Here is a 23246-nt window from a genome sequence, read left to right on the forward strand (position 1 = left end):
AATACAAAATTTTCCTACCAGTTTCTAGTTTTCGTTGTGGAGGAGGTCGTGTTGGTGCTTGGCGTCTCTTTTTTGCCGTGGTCTGATCACTAGTGTCTTCTGTAGACTGCTTAGTAGGACTTGTTGGTGGCTGTTTCCCAGTTGATGTTGGAAACTGACTATTAACCACGTGTTGTTTTGCTGCTGTTGGTATTCCTGGAGCTGGACGTTTAGCAGGTGAACCTGGTATTGGCTGTTTAGTTTGTGTAGTCAAGTGTTTTGGGGTACCAGGTGATACACTAGCTTCTGGCCCAAAATCTGTTTCATCAATTGCTTCTTTCTTTATCTTAGGTGGGGGTGGGGCTCTTCTTCTTGCAACATTTTTGGCTGGAGATGGATGTGAATCTTTATCACCAGCTGGTGTCAAGTTTTGCTTTCCTTCTTTGTCCCCACTTTTGTCTGTTATCTTCTTCTCAAGGGACTGAACTAGATCTTGAGATACTTTTCGTTTGCCTTCATTTGCTGGTGGTGGAGGTGCTGATCTCTTTTGTGCTGTCTTATCCACAGGTTTTGTTTCATTAGGTGAAAAACTTCCTTTTTTTCCAGAAATTTTAGCTTCAGGCATGGCTGAACTTGGAATACTTAGTCGATGAGCTGTATAAAATAAGCAGCTTGTATTGCATAGTTTTAAATTAAACCACTGCTATGCAACTATAGTACTATGATGTAGCTAAATGGTATACTATTAAAAACAGAAATTTGGCACAGAATAGTACATGATACTATGTGTGTGTGTTTTTTTTTCTGTCTAAACTATGTATATTGGTTATTGTTGGTTATGTTACAGATAACTACTACGTGTGCTCATCATAAGCTTTTGATATACATTGCACTATGTGATCATGCATGATTTTGTGGTTTTCTAAGTCTGATAGGATACCTAATATGAACTACAGTGGAAGTCGTCTAAGCCGGTCACTTTTAGGTCAAAAATTTTTGGTTTTAATAGACAGGCGGCTGCTTTGGACAGGTGAATTAGTGTTTAAAATAATATCTTACCAGTTGGCCATTTTGAGAAGTAGGCTTTCTATACAGGTGGTTCCTTCCAGTGAAAATTAGGTACATTGTGTCCACATCAGTGGTGCATTGATTGATGGCTATAAGTTTACCATGCTTAACTACTCAAATTGTGCCACGCCTTCAAATTAAACCACATTGTGGTACTTGTTTTTGTAACAAGTACCCAGCAATTTATCAACATACAATTATCTCAACACTCTGAAATGGAGATGTCTTTGATTATCAGGACACTTGTCCATGAAGTCAGGACACCTCTCTATCTTAGCATGGTCCCAAGGTGTTCAGAATAGAGATGTTCCTCTGTGATTATTTCATGATAAATTTTGCCAAAAGGCTCTTAGTAACAGTGTAGTAAAGATATGGAAATGTGGTTATGTACAACTACTACCTATGGATTTCATTTTGGGCAAAAATAGTACCTCTGTTGCACAATTTAAATGTGTTTTAAACAACTTTAGGGCAATTTGTAATGGTGTGCCACTATATGAGAGTTCTTTCTTCTGAATATCAATTCTATATTTAAGGAGACCATTTAAATCAGGTAATTGTAGGCTCAACAGATGTGTAGCAATTACTGTTAAATATCAATGCATTGCCCAAGTTCTTATTCTCACCTATACTGGACTACAACTATGCATACCTTTCAGATCAATTAGAGTGATCACACCAGAAGTTATTGCTGACACTGTCATTTCTCTTGTCACTATTCTAATTTGTCCTGATGATGGAGAGGGCAAGGTCAGTGTGTGATGGGCAGGGTTGAGATTTCTCTTCTCACAAATGTACACTAGTAATTGTGGCATTGTCATTGATGGACTAACTTGTACAACCGTACGCTGGTCATATGGCAGTTGAACTTTTAGAATAGTCATCTAAGGATGACATGATTTGCTTGATGTGAAAATATCTGGTACTTGACTTACCTGTGCTTGCTTCTGTGTTTGTGTTGTTAGTTGTGCTGTAATCTTCTGGTTGGTGGGTATAACTGGTTTGTTTTGTTCAGTTGATGGTATTGATCCCCTTGGCTCCATAGAGGGTACTGATTTTCTCTGTTCAGGAGGTAGACCCGGTGCTTGTTTCTTATCCGCCAATGGCTTGGTTCTCTTTACAATATGAACTTCTGTGATCCTGAGAGTGTGGAGTTGAGTGGATGGAGAGAACTGTGTTTGTGCAGTCTTGGGTTTACTGGGTGGGAGCACCAGTTCATGATATCGAGGATCAAGATGTCTCTTAGTAACAATATTAGACAACAATCCCTCCATTGTAATGCTATGAGAACAATGAGTACGTTGACCCAATGGGCTGTTATTGTATCTAAGCAGCTTACTTTGGTGGGACTGATATTACTGTGGTCTGTTTTCCTGGTAAATGTACCTTCAATAGCATATCACGCTCCTTAACTTCGTTCTCTGCCTGCAGGGACAAAGATGTCTGACTTACATGACAGTTGCTTGCTGAGTTCATAATTATATTGTATGTCACTAGGTTTAGCATTTCAATTGGAAGTATGATAACAGGATAGATGGTATAGTGCAAATAAATCGAAACATAAACCTATTTTGAGTTGACTTACCAATTCAGTTAACAAAAGAAACTGTGCTGGTATGAAGAATGGACCTTTTAATTTTTAAAAAAAAATAGGGCAAAGTGCACATGGTGTGTAGCCAGTTCTTTAAAATATTATTACATCATTCTAAATATGTTGCGGAAGTAGTTTAATTAATTTAGTGATCACATTTGGAGGTACAATGACAAGATCAAATGTCAGACCTACAATAAATTCAAATATTCCTATAGTCCCATGTCTTCACTGGTGTTGTACTGATTCATCCAGCCTGAAATCGGTAACATTTTAAAATATCAGTATCGGTATTAACTAACACAGTATTGAGTGATGTAAATATGAACTATTTTTAGAAATTGGGAAATTATAAAAATCAGATTGGTCATCAATTTAGCAGCCATTATACATAAAATTAATATTATTGACAAAATATTTCATTGGTCTCAGTATATTGCATAGCTATGTAGGAATTTTCCTATAGAAATGGTGGATGAATGAAGCACTATTATGCAAAACCCTTGGAGCAGTAAATGCATACATTGAAGTACTACCAAGCATTTATATACATAATGTTTATTAGATAAGGAAGTGAGTATTAGAGGATCAGAAAAGAGGCTACTGAATTGTTTTGAGAAATAATCACTACAACAGTGAGCATTGTTTATATCCCAGTGCGTGGGACAGTGCCATAACTAACTTATCACCCCAGTGCGTGGGTTGTCAATTAACGTGTACATGGGAACAAACTTTGAAACACAGCCATGTTACATGAGGTAGGCTGCTGTTATCATGCATGCATGCATAGTCCACCGACCATGTGATCCGTGAAGGCTCAACAATTTAAAGTCTATATAGCCAAGAAACTTTCTAGTCCAAATCTGAGGGATACACAACAAGCATAAAATGTTGTAAAGCACTGGTAAAATCTGGACAAGTTAAGATATTATTGTAAATCTTGAAATCTCAAAGATTTTCAAAATCTCATGGCTGGTTTTGTTGAGTTTCTCAATCCCTCGTATGAATCAGTGGAGATCTAATACACCATTATGGTTGAAAAGAATTTATTGCTATCACTTTTGTACATTGAGAATTCATCAAGAAGTGAGGAAGGCCAAGATGAACAACAAATATTACCATAACTTTTGACTAAAGCATTTGTGGACAATCCACACATTTCATTTGTTAAACTCACCTAATAGTAATTTGCTTTTATCCTTAAACGAGGTACAAGTTAAAGTGGTAACAGATAAATTCACACAAGACAACTACCATAGCCTTTGGTGCCATGAGGGTTAAAGATTAAAGTTCCCATATTATGTAGTATTACGTAGTAATAACCACCTGGATATTATTCAAAAAATTGGTAGAAATAGTTTCTGAAGCAGTTTCAAATCTTCCTATTAAACATTTGCAGCACACTACTGTGGTTTCTGACTCACTGACCAATCCGAGTGTACCTGCTACAGTGAAAACAGCAGTCTGGCACTGCCTGCCCCTTCGCAAAAAGATTGGGTCTGGTGAAATACAAACATATACTAAATCATTTCTGAAATTCGGCGGTAGCCAATTAAAGAGTGCCAATGACATTCACACACAAATCACCTTGGTAACACAATGCTTTGTTCAAATTGAAAAGCAATCATCTGACGTAGTCAGTAATTACATACGCTGTCTAATAGAATTCCTTTTGAAATCTGTGTTTCACTAGACCTTTACTTTTTGCGAAGGTGCAAGTGGGGCCAGACTATGAAAACAGGTGCTCGCATCTAAGAAGTCTTTTTTCTTGGCAATTACGTTAACCATTACTATTGCTATAAAATTTGTTTGCTAAGACATGCTATAGTAGATATATAGAAGTTTGCGTGTGGCAACTGAAACAGTATACTGTAAACTAAAAACAACCTTAAGCAACCATCTTTTTACAGGCTGCTTCATGTCTGAAATTAGAGAGCAGATACTGTAGGGAGGAAACTGAGGTACCATGTTGGGAAATATTATTTTGTCATAATTCAGAGCAATTAAAAAGCATTTGATTGCACTTTATACCCTTGACATCACAGTTCATAGCCAGCACCACATTCTGTCTAGTTATAAACAGTATAGAACTAGCTACAGTACAACTTCTCTTAAAGGACTCTTTGAATTATAAGAATCAACCTCTGTTTGTCCCCGAAAGTCTGGAATTTTTACCTCTGAAGGAGAAAAACCTTACAAAATGAGCCAAATTTTCCATTATAGAGAGATTCCACTGTATATCCCTGCAGAACACTGGTCAGTACAGAACACCAAAGGCAGAGCCTGTGTGACAACTTGTCTATCTACCCGTGAACTTGTGCTTGGGCTAGGTAATCAAGTCAGAAGTACAATACATCATATACATAGGAGATGATACAGAAGAAAACGAATGTATATCACCGTAGTGACCTAACCTGGGCAAAATGGATAATCCAAAGAAGTTACTATTATTTTAATGTGCAATATAGGGTGAATGTAGCTACCAGTTTCATGCCACAAATTAGTGGTTAATTAGGTACCTGGGTGGTGGTGGTGGTGGTTGTTGGTGGTTTATATGGTGCAGGGTTTCCAGGTGCTGGAGCTTTACTAGCTGCAGGAGTTTTGGTGGGTGTGGCTGAAGGAGTTGTCTCCAACATAGCTAATACTCCACCCACTATAGCCTCAAAACGTTGACTGTCATTAGCGCTCTTTAACCTCAGACCATAATTAACAGGTCGTCCAGCTGAGTTAGTCTTCCTCCACTGAACAAAGTTGTCCTTTGACCTCAACTGCATCTCATTGTTGATGTCATGAACTAGAACCTGAAGATAGAGAATACAGTAGCAAATTAGACAAACAATTCAACGGTATACTGAGACTTTTTAAAGCGCCAATAATGATCAGTGCATCCAGGAAGTAACCTATACTTGCAGTGACTCAGCACTGATATCATAGAGCTATCCCTGCTTTTTATACAGCGAGTTCCTGTTTAGCTACTAGCTCTCACTAAAGCTTCATACTCAGCTACGTAAATGAACTTTGATGACAGACAAGGAGCAAACTTAGCTAACATGTTGACAAGCTAGTGTGGAATTTGCATGCCAAGTACGATGCCATGAATTAAATAGCGCCAAAATAATCCAACATTTGTGACTACCATACCTCGCGATCCTTGTCCAAGGCGATAATTTGGTGTCCCTGCTCGTCTAGGTTAACTATCTGTACAGTTGCAGGCCCACTGGCAATGCTCGTCCATTTCTTTGTGCTTGCAGCAGCTTCAAAAATCTGCCCGCTGAATGAAGCTACTACATCTCTCTCCGCCATTTTAACCAGAAAGAAAGCATTCAGCGATATCGCGAGACCTCAGTCTCCGTGCTGATCACGAACTTTTAAAACAAAGTCACACCTATGTTAAAAAAGGGGCGTGCCTGGCACAAGGCGGCATCAAATGGAGAAAAAAGATGACGAAAATTCATCAGAATTGGATTTTGCTTCTTCTCAGTTTAACCCTCTAGCAGTTCTGTATGCAGAAGGGTTGGAACCACCGTGCCCTGAAGTGCGAGGATTTAACAGTATTTATGAGTATGAGAACTTCGTCCGCGGAAAGAAATCTGTCAAGTACACACAACCTTCAACTCAGCAAGCCACCTCAATAGAGCATTTAGCCAAAGATGTTGCTGAGCTGGTGAAGCAGAAGTCACCAACGAAGCAAATAAGTTTTATGGAAAGTTAGTCTTGAGAGTATGTGAAATTGTTTATAGTACGTTCACGTTGAGCTGAATCCTGAAAAACAGCTAAAAATTAAAAGTGGATTTTTTCTCAACAGAGTTAACATTTCAGCTAACCAGATGATTATTGGTAACAGCAAAGGTGTCAACAACAGACACGTACGGTTTGGCTCCATTACAAGTTCGGGAAAGGGCTGTAATGGACACTGTACTTATATGGCTTCCCCATAGGAAATGTATTGTGAAAATTTTGATTGGCTGTAAATATTATGTCAAACATTTGAATAAAAAGATTTTGAAATATTTTTAGCGGATCAAGCAGTACTACAAATGAGCCAAATTTCAAGATCGTGTGTAATTGCATCCATGAGTTATTAGACGTTTTAGAGGATTCAGCTCAACGTGAACATACTATAGTGGGTGCAAAGCATATAGCATCTATGGTGCAAGTCATGATGTACGTGTGTGGTGTACGTTGCTGCAGCTTTTCACGAATACCAGTGCTACAGGACTATCAGCTTGGTTTAGGCTGGGTTCTACAAAGCAGCTCTACTAGGTCTTAGTTCTCGCGTAGCCAGACCGCTTTTTTTTCTTCTTTTTCATTTGGTTGGGGAAAAAAGGGTCTGGTCCGGTTCGAATACCCGCACTTGTTCTCAAAATCCCGGAATTAATTCTATGCGTGCTTACTACAATCAATACAAACATTACAAAATCGTAGCTTGCCTGTTCGTCACTGAATGATTGGAATCCTATCTTTTCAATTACCCAGTCAATGACAGACTTAACGTCCATTCAAGCATGCTTCGAGAACACATGCATAGAATTAATCCTGGCCACAACCAGGATTTTGAGAACAAGTGTGGGTATTCGAACCGGACTGGACCCTTTTTTTCTCCACCAAAAGAAAAATGTGGTCTGGCCACACGAGACTAAGTAGGTATATAAGTTTGGTGAATAATTGGCATTTCACCCAACAATAAAAATGCACTAAATACTTAATCTGGAGCAAATTTGCCAAACGTTTTCTCATGAAAATCGTATCATAACAAATTCGCCAAAACTTCTTCCCACCAAACTTTTCTGTTATGTGGTATTTCCAGCTTCCCAGCATTTTGAGAGCTAGTGCTGGGGGTGGTGGCAAGGACAGTCCGTATAACCCGGGGTTAAAAAAATCCATAGATATTAGACTGACCAGATCACATAGCATTTTTTTCAAGTCATCACCATTGACAGGGACACAGCTAGTGTAAAGTGATAACAGAGCATTAAGTGAATTTGTCACTGAATGTACTAATGAATATTCAAAGAAATGATATAACTGATATTGATTGGCTCATCACAGCTGAACTGATTGTCACTATAGTCAGCTGAATCAATGTGTTGTCTTGAATTACAGCCAGCCCTGTATAAATGCTTACTTATTCCTGTTTAATCACCAAGGATATAACAAAAAAAAACTGCCAGGTTTCCTAGTACAAAATAGTTCTGTGCAGTACCATACATGATGAACTAAGCTACAAAACAAAAAATATATATATATATATATTTTTGTGTTAAGACATCAAGACAACGAGGTACGAAGTTGCTGCATGAATGTTGGTACACTGGCCTTGTATACTGTAGTTGCCAGTCTCTAACCCTAAGGTTGGAACTATCAGAGTCCTTTAGTGCACTCATTGTAGGTCTTCATCATGGACCACTTGGCTCTCTGTTATTGAATTTTGTTAGCAGCCAGAATAGCCTCTAGCAGTATCAAGCATTCCTGTGCACATCATATAGTGTTGCATGGCTAGTATTTAAATAGAGACCCCATGAAGATATACACCCTGTATTATTGAGTCCCACCATACAGTGCTACGTATAATCTTTCTTTGCATGTAAAACAGTTTGAGATTATATTTCAGCAAGAGCCAAACACTAATAAATTTTTGACAGTTACCAACTTCCAATGAACCAAGGAATAACAAAAATAGTCTTTGGTGAAAAGTTTGTGAGCATGAGCCCATCATAAATATAGCACAAAGTGCATGTTATTGGTAAACCCTGTAATATTGTACCGCATGAAATTTTGACTGAAGAAAAAGTTATTTGTCAACTTTTAGTTCATCAGACATTAATGATCACCTAGTGTTTAGATCTATGGATTTGCAACATTAAAACTGATGAAGTGACGATTGAAGTTTTAAGTTTCCTGTTGTATGATATAGTGTAATGGTAATGTACCACACCCAATAAGGATTAATGGTATATTACCCCCATTATTCACTTGGTGGCTTTTTAGCAATTCATGTTCCCATTTCTAAATTTCCTAATATCTGTTTTATCACTGAGTAACCACATCTACTGATTAGGCTTGTGTGTCTGATAGTGTAAATTGATAACACTTTATTTACATTAAGTGAATTTATCGCTAAATGCACTAATGAATATTCAAAGGAATATCACTATCAGATACAACTGGTGTTGATTGGCTCATTGTGTATTTGGCTAGTCAGTATTACAGGCTATTGCCTCACTCTAGGTCCTAAATAAAGACCATGTTTATATAGGGAAATAAACATCCAAAAACACACATGCTAAAATTTATGTTTGAAAGAAATTATGACCAGGCCGGGCTGTGATTTGAGGCAATGTGCTAGTAAATTTCCTTTCCTCTGTGATTCTTATTTTTCTTTCTAGTGGACAATTTGGGAACCCAGAAGTTTTGTTGTATTTTCCTGTATATCTACGTGTTGGGCCCTTCTCTAATGTGGAGAGTCCTTTTGAACACTACATGAGGCACCGTATAGCCTAAATATTTTGAGGGGGAAATTTTTTTGCTGATTTTGCAGGTTATCAGCGAACATTTTAGCCTTGAAATATTTAGACCTCCATATAGTCTAATACATTTTGGGAGTGTTTGCAAATCCGCAGAATTTTTATTTTTAGCAACATTGCTCAACCTCGAAATATTTAGGCTATACTGTAACATTTAATAACATTGTACTTGCCATCAATTACACTCACAGGTCCTCGTCATGGACCACTGGGCTGTCTCCAGCAATGGTACAGAGATAACACCATGGTGTGGGTGTGGATTAGACATTCTGCTGGGGTGAGGGGAGTTTGCCATGGAAGATTGATAGCATTTGATAAGCATTGGAATGTGGTAAGGTATTGTAAACTATGTGTGCTTGCACCTGGAAGTTATCAGGGTACGGGTCTGAACTAAGTCTTGCTTAGAGAACTTGGTCTCAAAGTGTACTGTGATTAGACATTGCATAAATTTTAGTATGTTTTTGCTCGCATACTCAACTGCGTATTTGTGGGGACCATAAACTTTTCTGCTGTGATAATTTGAGTGGTAACTTTCATTATTGTATTCACACAGGTATTAGCAGATGTAGAGGAGACATTTGTGCCATTTGATGTACGCAATCTCAAGAAGACCAAGAAAAAAAGGAACAAATCAAATTCTAGTCGGGGTGTGTCAAGTAGCTTAGAGTGGACCCCATGTGATCAGGTGCCTTCAAATGTTGATAGCCAATCCAAAGACAGGATAGCATGCACAACTTTAGCCACACCCCCAGAATCATCAGGCTTCAGGTTGGGCTACTGCACAGAACTGTACAGAAAGACACCATCAGTATTAACACGTACACTAGCTCAGTTATTTATCAGAGGTGACAATATCGTAATGGTAGCTAAAACTCACTCCCACAATACATGATGACGCTTGTATTATAAAACTGTTAGTGTATATAAAATAAATATTATTTACGGTGATGGTGTGCAGGGTGAGAAGTAGTTCTGCTGCTACTGTCTCTGTGTGTTGTTTTGTGATGATTATCAGGTGAAGAGTTATACTGTCTCTTCTTGTGGTTAGTTTTCTTCTTGCTTGTTCTCTCTGCCTCGCTGTCTGAGTCATCACTTTCTGACCTCTCTCGTCTTCTCCTGTGTTTCTTGTGCTTTTTAACTTTCTCTGATTCATCATCTGGTGAATTACTTTCTGATCTAGCCCGTTTCCTTTTGTGCTTCTTGTTGCTCTTTTTAATTCTTTCTGGCTCACTATCTGATGAGTCACTCTCTGAGTCAAAGCGATCACGTCTGTGCTTCTTACTAGACCTGTGTAACAAGGACAACACTCATTCAATAGTTACTGTGTACTAGAAGACAAGGTGATGATCATTCTAAACAAGTACACAAAAAATTGGAATTTTCAACTAGAGTAGGGACCATAGCACATTGATAAAAAGTACTGAAACAAGCTGGAGTAGTGCATATTAAACTACACTAAAACTAAAAGTGTTATATCCCTACTTTGCTCAACATCGATAAAAAGTACTGGAGTAGTGCACGATATTAAATCACACTAAGGCCAGGAAAACTTGATTAATTGTTTCTCATCCCTGCCCGCATCCCTTTTTACCCCACCACCTCGTATTGTCATTATTGCTGTTATCAGTCACGTGTACATGTATTTTGATGCTAAGAAGGCTGACTATCATTTTACAGCACAGCAAGTGTCACTTGCACCTCAGAAACAGTGGTAGAATGTAAGTACTAGTTCTTAAAAGGCTTTAGCTAATCTTTAGCAGTAACAGACAGCTTGATTTTTGGAGTGTTTTCTTTAATAATGAATAATGAAAAATGACTTCCCGCCCACATGGAAATCTGATTTTTTTTGTGGATGAGAAACAAGTAATCAAGTTTTCCTGGCCTAAAACAATAAGAAGTTTTGTATTCCTACTGTGCTCAAGATACCATAACGGAAAGGCATATAAAATTTCTTATTGTTTTACTATGATTTAATATCGTGCACTACAGCTTGTTTCAGTACTTTCTATCGATGTACTACTCTAGTTCAAAATTCCAAAAGTTTTTGTGTACTTGTTTGTCTGTGAAGTATCCATTATGTTTCGTTGTCAGCTGTGTTCAGCCCATTACACAGCATTACAAATCAAGAACTGTTTGAAAATCACCTCTGCAATCAAGGTAGCCACTATGAAAAGTATGGATGATTTCCGTTACAAAGGGAAGCCATCATGCACTACTGCCAAATCGACACCTTTTGCTATCAGCAAAGACGAATGGGACGCACAAAGGAGGACACCGGTAAATGCATTGTACATACTGTGGTATGCCAAAAGGCACATGTCTGGCTGAAGCGACATCGAACAGTGAAAAAATCAAGCCCGTAGCCTTAGCCATTATTGAGTTACAATGTACGCTTGTCTGAAGGCATCAGTCAGTCAGTTACTCAGTCAGTCACTAGAAAATTTTGTTTATATATATATATATATACAGTGTATATATTTAAATTCCATAGCAACTTACTGAAGCATTTCTGGTCGATCTGAAGGCTTGTTTGGGCTTAGTTTTACCCTAACCAATATTGCCTCTTCTTTGTCAGGGGAAAATGAGGCTGGTTTTAGGTGTTTCTCCATGGGCCACGCCTACTCCTTTGTGGTCCCTACTATACAGTACTATCGTACTGTTTAATTGTTTATGTGGTGAACAGCACCACACTGTTTACTATAATTATTTCCTCACAGTAACTTTTAAATGAAGCTGTTGGAAACGTTTAGTATATGAATTACAATAATTTACTTAGCAAAAATGTGTGGATCTCTGAAATGGGAAATAATTACACTAATGAGATTTGCATTCCCATATACAGTAATTTTGCATACCCCTATGCAAATTTCTCCTAAATAAAAGAGGAGTGCCTAGCCCTATGCCAAGTTGCATTGCCCTATGTTATAGGGGAAATTTTGCTTACTCTATGTGAAATGTCATCTATATAGTATGGGAGTAATTTTGTGTACCCTACACAACACACACGACATTTTGCATAGGGTACACAAAATTTCTAGAGGCTTGGAGTTGGGGTACACTATTGTAGTACAGGAACTCCTCTATTATATACAGTATGAGAGTACACATGATCACATCTAATTAGTGTAAACTTGCACATTACCCCTTTGAAATCACAAAATCTTACTTGTCACTGCCTCTGTGCTTCTTTGTCTTCTTATAAGTCCTCTCCCCATCTTCACCATCTTCTAGTCTCTCCAACTTCCTACATGGAGAAGAAATTTCATGAAAGTTACAACCTCCAGTGAATACATGCACGTGGGATGAGTGAGTGTGAGATTACAGGTTGAAGACATTATGGTAGAGTCTTGTGGGGACTATATTTTGTTAACAGTACAAATATGCTAGTGACTGTGAACAATATCTGTTAGTGATGTAACAGTATTATTGTAGAAATCTCTTAAGGTGCATAGTGTAGATTTGTACCACTGAGAGGAGATTAGTACTTGTAATGATTTATTTGGTGTTTCACGTGAGCCTCAATAGTTTGTAATACTAAGAAATGATGGGGGCCACATATCATTCACATGAGCTTCAAGGCAGATTTGTTTTGTACATGAATGATGCCATACCAAATCCTTTCTTCTACAAACACGGGTTTTTACATAACTTGCTTTAGCAATGCTAAACTAAGTCTAACCTCTGGTTTGCGTTAAAGCTGAAACAAATATTACAAATACTCAAGTACTCAAGTACTTGTTAAGGATTTTGGTAATCGGATAGTAAAATTAGTACTCAAGTACAGATAGTTATAAAAACCTGAATCGAAACGGGAAACGAAACAAAACAAAATCAGCCTACAGTCTAGTGGAGGACAATCACTATATTTGGCACGCACTTTAACTGATACCTGTATATGCATCAAGCAAGACTCCAGGTGGCAGATTTCTCTGCACGGCGCTTATCGATTAGAGATATTAAACGCCTGCTCCTATCCAAAGGGTCTGGGGACTCTACAATAGAAAAGTTCTGTGCTTGGGTAGGTGAGCATTGATTGTCCCTTGACCACTTTCATAAGAGGAGTGAATAGCAATAACTACTTGATCAGTACAAACTGTTTACGGTAATGATTGGCTGCAGTGGGTCGACGAGTCTGAAGCCTTGCCTTTAAGAGAGGGATGAAGCCATCAATTATGACACACCTCTTATGAAAGTGGTCAAGGGATAATCGATACTCACCTACCCAAGGACAGAACTTTTCTATTGTAGAGTCCCCAGACCCTTCGGATAGGAGCAGGCGTTTGATATCTCTAATCAATAAGCGCCGTGCAGAGAAATCTGCCACCTGGAGTCTTGCTTGATGCATAAACAGGTACTGCGTGCATATATTATAGTGTAACTGGCATAATACAGTGATTGTCCTCCACTAGACTGTAGGCTGATTTCGTTTCGTTCCCCGTTTCTATTCCGGTTTTTATAACTATCCGTACACAATAAGATCACATGACCCAGCTCACATGACGTATTTGAAATGACACCATGATACCCAGAGGAGGTTGGTCACGCGTCATAATCCTATGACGCGAAATTATGTAACCAAGCATTGTTCTATGTGTTAAGACTTGTTTAGCAGCTAGGAAGTACTGAGAAGACTTGTAATATCACTGGGACGCTCTGGTATGGATATACAATCCACCCTTTAGAATATTAAGAGGTGTGAAGGTTGAATTACTTCAACCCTTCCTTTGAGATCACGAGATGAATGTGACGTGTGACCAACCTCCTCTGCATGATGCCTGTAGAGTTTGATTGGTGTAATTTAATACACATTGCTAGTCAGGAACACTTCTTTAATACAATGTATGTATCATTGCTGTTACTTGAAAACTGCTTATGGTTCAGTATAAAACATGTCACATGGTATGATTAGTATTATTTATGAAGTACTTGATTGTTAATACTAGAAAGTACTTTAAACTAAAAATCAATCAGCCCTTATTCACATGCATATCATTATTGTTCTCACAATGCCATTAACACATCACCTCTACACATGTAACAATGCTGTACCTTAACAACCTCCTCTTCTCTTTCTTTGAAAGTTGTGCCATCATTTTTACCTCTGTTTCATCATCATCATCACTCACCACATATTGCTGTAAGGTGAACAGTGAAGTGTGTATATGTGTGGTATGTTTGTTGTGTGAGTTTGTGTGGTGTGTGTGTTTGTGTGGTGAGTAGTTGTGTGTGTGTGTTTGTGTGGCGTGTTTGTGAATGCATGTATTGTGTGCGTACATGTGTGGTGTGTGTATGTGCTCGCTTACTGTGTGATGCCTGGAGACGTGTGTGTAGAAACACACATTCAAGCATGCACACACACACATGCATGCACTACTAGAAGTTTAGCATTTATACCTGGTTGTATGCACGCTTGTCAACGATCTTGTCCCTCACACACTGTTTGAACACCAGTCCATCTGACATAAGATCATCAACTCCATCAGCCACCTTGCTGGGTTCTTTAGAGTTCTCCTCAACCTTGTCATTGTCTTTAGTATCATCATCACCCTCAACTTTCTTTGGTTCTTTAGCCTTGCCATAAAGTGGGCACTAACAGGGAATAATAAATGGCTCTAGTCATGTTAGTTATTTACAACACACACAGACGAACATACACACAAACACATACTCACCAGTTTGTCTGTATTCACATGTCCCCATTTGCCACACTTGATGCACTTAACATGACGTAGCTATACCAGAGACACACAGAGTAAACATCTTCAACATAATAATGATGATGTATAATATTTCCAAACATCATTGATATATGACACTGAGTCTTCTGAAATATAAACTATTACACAACCACTCACTGGCACACCAAACGGTTGGTCCTCTCCATCCATAGTACCCTCAGGACGTCTAAACCACCATGAAACACAGGATGTTAGCCATTAGTGATGTAACTAACTTTTCATTAGGGAATGCTCGGCTTTCTCGTGCTGCTGCGTTTTTCCAATCAAACTTTAGTTTGGGCTGGTCTTCCTCCTCCTGCAGGGAAACAGCCCTTTATTTATATAATTTATATAACACACAACATTAAGGCCACACATACCCATGCTCAAAATACCAATGCAGGCGGGTTGATTTCAATTTTATTTTTTAAACACTAGATATGTAGCTGAATTACATAACTAAGTATATAATTTTTTAAGACTGTTCCAGCTAGTTACTAACTTACAACAGAATTGTTCAGTGACTGCATTAAGCCATCAGTAGAGCAAAAAATCATTGATGTGGCAAGGAAAACAGCAATGATGGGCAGAGATGAGAAACTAATTGACCTAACATTAGTAGTTGGAAATTTGACAGGGCAAATGAATATATGTTGAGTTTACAAAGCACAAACCTACAATTTTGTTACATCTAATTTGCCATACTAATTTTTAAATAAAAAAGTGTACCTCAGTTTGAGGAATAACGCACACATGTAACATACAGTACAGTGTGACTGAAGTATAATAGTTTCAGTTGGTACTTAAAAAAAATCGTAGTGATTGTTGTTGGATTAAACCAGAAAGTGAATTCCACGATCTTATTGCTCCTGGTCAGTATGTTGTTTACACTGCTGAAATGCGAGAAGTCAGCCATGATGAATCTAACAGATTACCCTCTGTACTCGTTTGAGCTTTTCAATATCAAATGGATATATCACATAGGCTTATCAACATTGAAGAGACCCTTACACTGTCTGTACATTCACCACCATTGCTTGCTATACAGTACACACCTTATCTTCTTCTTGTTTGTACCCTGGTGGAGGATCGTACATAAAACTCATTGGATGAGCCTTCCCCATCAGTTCCCTGTATCACATGGACCTGTCATGGGTTGTTAAGTTTAACAACACAGCCTCACTTGGCTTTGTATATCTCTTGTTCCTTCTGGTATTGCATCTTCATCTCCTCTTCTTGTTGTTTTAACTGTTTCTCTCTTTGTTCTGCCTCCCATTTCTAATAACGCACAGGAGGAGATTGACAGTATTAATGTAGCTCTAGCGCACCACATACGGTGTCACTGTATTTTACAAAATGTGTTGTATACCATTACCAGGAGGTGTAAGATAGTTACTTATAGTAAACAGCGCGAATGGTGCGGGTCGTCGTTTTACTCTAACCTTTCGTAAGTTAGTCCAGTTGGCAGGATGAAAGTGCTTATTGTTCATAAAATTATCATACCCGTGACCAGCCGCCATTCTCGCTAGTTCAGCACAAAATCGTCGAAGACTGTTTACTAGTAGTGCGCTTTTAATAGAGATACTGTAGTGATTACGTAGTGCATTCGTCGTGTTAGCGTTTTACACATTCAAAACTGCAACCCACAATCGGTATCTGTTAAGGGGCGTATATAAAGAAGACAGAAGGATTGCATCTTTACTCTGGTCTTCCTTCAGAGCGAATAAATCTTTCGCCTTTTACTAAAGATTTCCGTGGAGGAGGACACATAATGAGTATGAAATGATTATTTTTTGTTTGCCCCTTAAGTGGGGCTCAAAAGTTAAATCAAATTTTGTAACTACTGTAGGAGTGTGTTCAATCAGTAGCTCGTCAGATCTGGGCTCGATGAGCTTCTGGGTTAGTGCTGACTTCAATTGTGTCCTGTACCATGATACTGATTTGATTTACATATTTAACCTCCAGGCAATCGAATTGGCTGCAGCCATTCTTCCTTGCCTACTATTGCGCTTCATTACTGTAGAATGCACAGTCAGTTCAGTTTCTAGTTTCTTTGCTGAACAAATTATAGAATATCATCTTCATGCTGTTATTACACTAAAAACCAGACCTCTTCTTTAGGGAATGAATAAATAACACAAAAAGAAGTGATCTGATTGCATGTGCAAGACTACAGTATAACTATCTATACCCATGATGATGACAAATGGAAGAGTATTTATGCAGATCAGAAGTAGACCACTAATTACAGCAATTGGCTGAAACTTTGCACAGCTGGGAGTCACAAATTTGACACTGTTGCTATGAAACCGTCACTCCACTGAGGTGGTGACTTGATCTTCTACCACAACATATAGCCTGGGATCCTGCAGAACTGGCTCATATACTATGCATGAGATTGACTGCTTGTTATAGCTAGATAAACACATTATTTTAAGCCATATATCTGGCTTCCATTTTATATGCTGAACATAGCCAAGTCAGAAGGCCTATGACTGTCAACAATACAAGCCCAAAGCAAAATTGTCAGATTAGAAGCCTAGAGCCCAGCATAGATGTTTTGACATTTCCTAAACATATCGCTATATTTAATGTTCTAGTTTTTCGCAAGTGAATCTGAAAAAATCTGTATAATAAATGTCACAAGATGCAGAATAGGGAGTGTAGTGATCGGTGGAATTGACTTCATAGGTATAGAACAACTGGGAGCATGGGAAAAGGAAGCTTTAACCACTAAGCTATACAACACATATAGCTTTACTGCTAGTAAAACTTTTGCTGCTAATAAAAATTGCTTATAACAGCACGTGTGTGTTGAGCAGCTTAGGTGTGCCAGCTTGCCGAGGTGTCTAAACACAGTGCCTTACCCTATAGTAGCTTTTTGGGATGGCTTCACTGTACCCTATCTTTCTCCTTATTAAGGTGTTCCATCTCTTATAGGTCATCAGACACTTCCCCAGAAATGGGCCTCACAAGTGGTCCTTGCAATTGGGTCACAGTATGTGTTTGGGTAAAAAATCAGTTCTTATATCAAAAAAAAAGCACTTTGCCACTACCCAAAATCTGCAAGCAAGAATGTCAGCTTTGGCAGCATCTTATTGGTCAGCTGATTCAGAAGTAAGTACCTCCCCACTCACTAAGAGGTTGACAGAACTGGCAGAGAGCTGCTATTGGTATTCCTTGAAAAGCATATGCTTTGCAACCAATTGTTTTCTACATGGTAGCTAACCCTGACTCTTGACCTGACCAGCTTCTGAGATCGCTTCAGTATCCACAGAAATTGAGAATATTTTAAGTATTTTCAGCAGTCCTATTTGATGACTATTCTATTACAGTATCTTGGCTGATTGTGCTATTAGAGTATATAGTTTTCAACCAACAAATGCCACTGCTGTAGTGGTTGTAGTGCTTACACCAGGCCTGATGGCTCACCGTCATGGCCACTCAGTCAGTCACTGTCAGATGGCAACATCATTACAAACATTTGAAAGCAACTCAGCTGTAATAGCTAGCTATCACACAGTCATTATGACGAGTTGTGGAGACTGCCTCTGATCTCAAGAGCATATTCCTTAGAAGCTTCACAGTGTATCGATTAATTTGACTCTTCGAGTATTTGGGGGTTGAGCATGAATGGACCGGCTAGCAATCAATTTCTTTTAAACGTGCAGTAATCATCAATCTGAGTCCAGAGCCACCCAGAGAAATTAAGGGGCCCAGGGCAAAGAGTTAAGTGGGGCCCCAGGGGCAAGGAGGGTTCCACTCTGAATCACAACTTCAGCTAGCTGTAAGTCAAAGACCAAAAAAAAAAAAAAAAAGAGGTCATTACGTGCCTACAATGACAATAGCTGCCCCTCACCGACTATATCTCCTTATTTATAACTATACGTACATAGCTTGCTACACTGCTCCTCTGAAGAATACGGTGACTGCTGTATTAGAGTATCTAGATCTTGACTGCTCTATTAAAGTATATCAATCTTTTTAACAGATATTCAAAGGGCCTTTGATGGGCCCCTTTCAGGCTGGGGCCCAGTGCAAAATGCCCCAGTTGCCCCCTGTGGCGGCCCTGTCTGAGTCACAGAAACTAGTAGGATCACCCACACCCATTAAATAAAATGGCATGCAACAGAGAAAAAGTCATGTTCACTATAGTATGCACGCATTGGGCTGGATCCTCAAAAACATTTAACAACTCATGGATGCAATTACACATGATCTTGAAATTTGGCTCATTTGCAGCACTGCTTGACCTGCTAAATATTTCAAAATCTTTTCATTCAAATGTCTGATGCAATATTTATGGCCAATCAAAATTTTCACATACATTTCCTATGGAGAAGCCATAAAACTACAGTGTCCATTACAGCCCTTTCCCAAACTTGTAATGGAGCCAAACGATACGTGTCTGTTGTTGACACCTTTGCTGTCACATCTAATCATCTGAAATGCTAACTCTCTTGAGAAAAAGTCCACTTTTAATTTTTGGCTGTTTTTCAGGATCCTCAACTTGTATGTACATACTATAGTGATGATGGTGCATGTAACATGTCCAGTGATAGAAGAAGTTGTAGTCCAATGGTTGAAACAAAGAACTAATGTTAGGGATTCAGTTATATTTGTATATTTATACAAATGTTCTATTATACATGACTGCTCTATTTTGGGTAGTCAGAGTATCGTGCCTCTACCATCTATGGTAGTATTTTCGCAGATTGACAGGAATTCTCTCAAAATTTAGAACTTGATCAAAATATTATATTAACGTTGTTTAGTTCAAAATACAAATAACTGTTAGCTATATTAGGTAACTACTTTGCTGCTCCTTTTCATGTCCCTATGATCACTGCAATTTTATTGTTTAATACTACAAATTATTGTGCTATACTGCATACTGTTACTCACTACTCTTGTTCTGCAAACTAAATGGTGTGCCCAGTTGGAGTCCTGCAACTCAGTTTGCCTAAAATAAAAACTCAAATTTTAAAGGAGGGTTTCTCGTCTCTGGAATCATGTATACAGTCATGTGCATTCCTCGCAGCCCCGCCTCCGAGTTCGCCTCAATAATTATGATCCAACCGAACCTCTGCTTCAACAGGTTGCAACATAGATAATGTTATCTATGGTTGTAACAATCGAAAACCTGTTCAGTGCGCGTTATATAGAGTTACTTTTTGTGATTGTCGGTTCAAAAATTGTCGTCATATTTACGTTTTGCTCGCACGTTCTGGAGCTGCTTGTATCGCTTGTAGGACACAATGGCAGCGACTACGAGAGAAGGTAAATAAACTAGACAGTGTACACGTGTAGGGTTGAGCTGTTTAGAAATGTTAACACGTTATTACCATTGTGCTAATTTTAACAGAGTTAGAGCAGCAAATTAAAGAGTTTCAAGAGAAACGAGGATCCCTGAATAAAGCAAATACCGCCGAGTCATCAGACAAGGTATGTGGCGTTTATTTGTACCAATAAGTTTGGCCGTAGTTTATAAGTGAGCCTTAAATAGAATTAACGTTTTCTTGGTGCTATTGTGTTCCTAACATAATGTTTGTTTTAGATTGGATTTGGTTCTACTGGGCTATATGATGGTGATATTTATGATGGACCAACTCACAAGTAAGCAGATTAATTATACACATATTTTCAGTGGAAAGGATATTGGTAGCAGATAAATTTACCTAAATGAAATTAGAGGTTTAATTGTACACATGAATGTAAAATACAATACACTCTGTGTCGGCATTCTCATTCACTATGAACATATACACACAAGTACAAGGTATATGCTGTACACACAACATGGACTACAATGTTATAGTAGGTTAGCATGTAGGTGGCTTGGTTGTACATGGCATAAGATTGTTACCAAACTTTGTGGAGTGATTCTTATCACTGGAAGGAACAAGTGCATTTATGTGTTGAGCAAGTATGAGCCTTCCATTATAGTTGGTATCCCTGATGGTGATACAGTCTCCCACTCTGGACACATTCTCTGTAACATGATGAGTCAGCCTTAGTATTATATTGGGGGATCATTGAGGGAATTTGGGCCTTACAAATGTGTTTGGAATGAGCTACATATGTACAAAAATTGTGTCATTTTGTTTAAAGATACATGCACACTTGGCTGGCTCACAAGTTTCTTGTGTCACACTATCACGTGTGTCTTTATAGTGCATTACGTATAAACCCACTTACAAGACGTTACACATTATAATTGTATGCAGTTAGTAGATATCTAAATCTCACCTGTACAGGTTTGCTGGCTATGTCACATCCATCAATCCTAATGAAGAGGAGGTATGTGCTCAACTTGTACTGTAATGTGTTATGGGTATGACCCCCTCATTAGGAAGATGATGAAGATTCACATGCCCCAGCAAGAATGTCATATGGAGCCACATCAGAGATGCTACAAGAAATCCCAAGTGATGAGGTGAGTGATGATATGGAGGGTATGGGTTTGTATGATATGGGATATGGGCTTGTGAAGAAAAAGTCACTTTCAATGTTTGATTACTTAAAGCATCTATGTTGCATAGTATACATTTACGTATGAACCTGCCGTACTGTATTCTTGTTGGATAATCAGTAGTGGCAAGAATGGATAGCAGAAGTACTGCCAGTTTTGTATTATGTACACAATGTGTGCCACACTTAACAGACTACAACGTGACTAGTCAATACCAAGACATTTGCAAGTTTGCAAGCTCATTGTAGATCTAGAGAATGGTAACCAGGCCTTGCTTGTTTCACACACAAAGGTGTTGCTGTGTTGAGAAAGTGTTAGTGTAGGATAGGTGTTTGTAGTGTCATGTGATTGTGTTATGTTGTGTGTATGTGTTCTATGAAGAGGCTGATCTCAACCTGGACTGCTATACGTGAGTCTATCTCTTACAAGATGGCCTCTCTTCTCAATAGTAAACAACTAAGATGTATGAAATTGACATTGGTGTACCAAGGTGATATCCCATACTCTATTATCCTAGGACTTAAGAGACAGCAACAATGTTTGAAACCAAGAACTCTGTTATGAACTCATCTAGCAATAATGGTGGCATCATATCGTCTGCATGACTGACAATCATAATGGCAGCCACAATGCTTGAATTCTTTTTATCAAACATTTTTCTGTTGTTGAGCACCTTTGTCAACCAAAAAAGCTCAGGAACTATCCTCTTGACATGTAGATTGAGATACTCTTAAATGAAACAGTCACAACCACATGTGTATAACATAGCCATGCTATAGCAAAAAAGATTACGAACTAACACAAATATAAAATGAAACAGGAATTTATTAAACCAGGTGCGTGCCCACAACTGGCCGCTTGTTTTTCTGAAATTGGTTTTGCCAAAACCAAGTGTCTCCGTGATCAGTATGTCTGTCCAATACCCACAGGCTTTGAGCTACAAAAATAAACCTTCACTCAAGGCTGTGGTGGTGGAGAGGCCTCAACAACCCAGACAGTAAGTTACCAGGTACCCACGATATTTTAATGCATGCTCCCACCAAGATTAGTCTTCATAATTACTCCATATTTTAAAGATTGCTGGTTTTTTTAAGTTGTGTTTCTATCCCATGGTTGCTTTTTATAGCTTACCACTATGATTGTTGTATGGTTGTTAAGCATTGTAACAAGAATGTTAGCTGTGCACGTGTTTCTATGGCTTCTTGTAGCGTAGTGCTTTGTTTAATTAATTAAAGGACTGAATTAATTTTCAAGTATGGAGTAACGTGTAACAGAAGGCAGTGGTCTTCTGTAAAACAACGGATTGCAGAAGACCACTGCCTGCTGTTTTTTGTTGTGCTTTTTACTTCATCTAATATAGTTGCTTCTCAGGCTAAACTTTGTTGTAAGATTGGTAAGTATTGTAACAGTAAAATGGTAGCCAAATACAAACGCTTATATGGCTTTGTGTAGATGGTGCTTTAAGGCAAGAAAGATAACCACTGTTTTCCAGCTTTGTTCACTGATTAATGTAGCTTAATCACTACACAATGTCCTCAAGATAGTTCAGTTGTATATCGATAGTTATATATATTATCGGTTGTTACCAGTGATATCGGCTTCCATCGATATTATAAATTTTTCTATATCAGACACTGATACGATATATATCAGCCTCTAATAGTAAGATGACTTGTAAAACATATTACTTTATGGGTGTTGTTGAGATTGCAGTGCCATGTTGCAGCAGTTTCTTTGTGATAGGTGGTAGTAAGGATCACAACATCAAAATGTGTAATAGGCTCTGTGAGGTGTGTGTGTGTGTGTGTGTGTGTGTGTGTGTGTGTGTTGTGTATGCTGGTTCATTTTAAGTACCTCTCAGTCATGAGCAGTGTGATGTGGAGACAATTACTTTT

The 23246-nt window shown here is 38.4% G+C and overlaps 4 protein-coding genes and 1 non-coding gene across 5 annotated transcripts in view; 3 read left to right on the top strand and 2 right to left on the bottom strand.

Moving 5' to 3' along the window:
* LOC136248861 (mucin-2-like) overlaps nt 1-6064 on the bottom strand; it is a 10677-nt gene extending 4613 nt beyond the window's left edge. The window contains exons 1-6 of the mRNA XM_066040681.1: nt 5780-6064; nt 5158-5439; nt 2387-2472; nt 1983-2328; nt 1700-1931; nt 19-633 (exon numbers count right to left, since the gene is read on the bottom strand). Coding sequence (XP_065896753.1) covers nt 19-633; nt 1700-1931; nt 1983-2328; nt 2387-2472; nt 5158-5439; nt 5780-5941 — 1723 coding nt within the window. The 5' untranslated portion in view covers nt 5942-6064. The remainder of the gene's footprint in view (nt 1-18; nt 634-1699; nt 1932-1982; nt 2329-2386; nt 2473-5157; nt 5440-5779) is intronic.
* Nucleotides 6027-10110, top strand: LOC136248867 (U7 snRNA-associated Sm-like protein LSm11). Its single transcript, XM_066040690.1, has 3 exons — nt 6027-6345; nt 9354-9493; nt 9716-10110. Exons 1-3 carry the CDS (start codon nt 6066-6068, stop codon nt 10052-10054), a joined length of 759 nt encoding a protein of 252 aa, XP_065896762.1. The 5' UTR covers nt 6027-6065; the 3' UTR covers nt 10055-10110.
* Nucleotides 10050-16489, bottom strand: LOC136248865 (corepressor interacting with RBPJ 1-like). The gene is made up of 10 exons (XM_066040687.1): nt 16322-16489; nt 16063-16157; nt 15935-16010; nt 15116-15195; nt 15018-15066; nt 14835-14894; nt 14557-14751; nt 14212-14297; nt 12329-12406; nt 10050-10449 (listed from the first exon to the last, which is right to left on the bottom strand). The coding sequence occupies exons 1-10, from the start codon at nt 16397-16399 to the stop codon at nt 10098-10100; spliced, it is 1149 nt and encodes a 382-aa protein (XP_065896759.1). The 5' UTR covers nt 16400-16489; the 3' UTR covers nt 10050-10097.
* Nucleotides 16490-16577: 88 nt separating this feature from the next.
* On the top strand, nt 16578-16695 carry LOC136251954 (U5 spliceosomal RNA). The gene has a single exon (XR_010699294.1). It is a non-coding gene; the product is annotated as a U5 spliceosomal RNA (small nuclear RNA).
* A 3304-nt stretch (nt 16696-19999) lies between these two features.
* Nucleotides 20000-23246, top strand: part of LOC136248869 (splicing factor 3B subunit 1-like) — a 55436-nt gene continuing 52189 nt past the window's right edge. The window contains exons 1-5 of the mRNA XM_066040691.1: nt 20000-20159; nt 20245-20324; nt 20437-20495; nt 21137-21179; nt 21232-21315. Of these exons, the coding sequence (XP_065896763.1) occupies nt 20138-20159; nt 20245-20324; nt 20437-20495; nt 21137-21179; nt 21232-21315 (288 nt within the window). The 5' untranslated portion in view covers nt 20000-20137. The remainder of the gene's footprint in view (nt 20160-20244; nt 20325-20436; nt 20496-21136; nt 21180-21231; nt 21316-23246) is intronic.

This window comes from Dysidea avara, chromosome 3, assembly GCF_963678975.1.
Source record: "Dysidea avara chromosome 3, odDysAvar1.4, whole genome shotgun sequence".
In the NCBI taxonomy this organism is placed as follows: Eukaryota; Metazoa; Porifera; class Demospongiae; order Dictyoceratida; family Dysideidae; genus Dysidea; species Dysidea avara.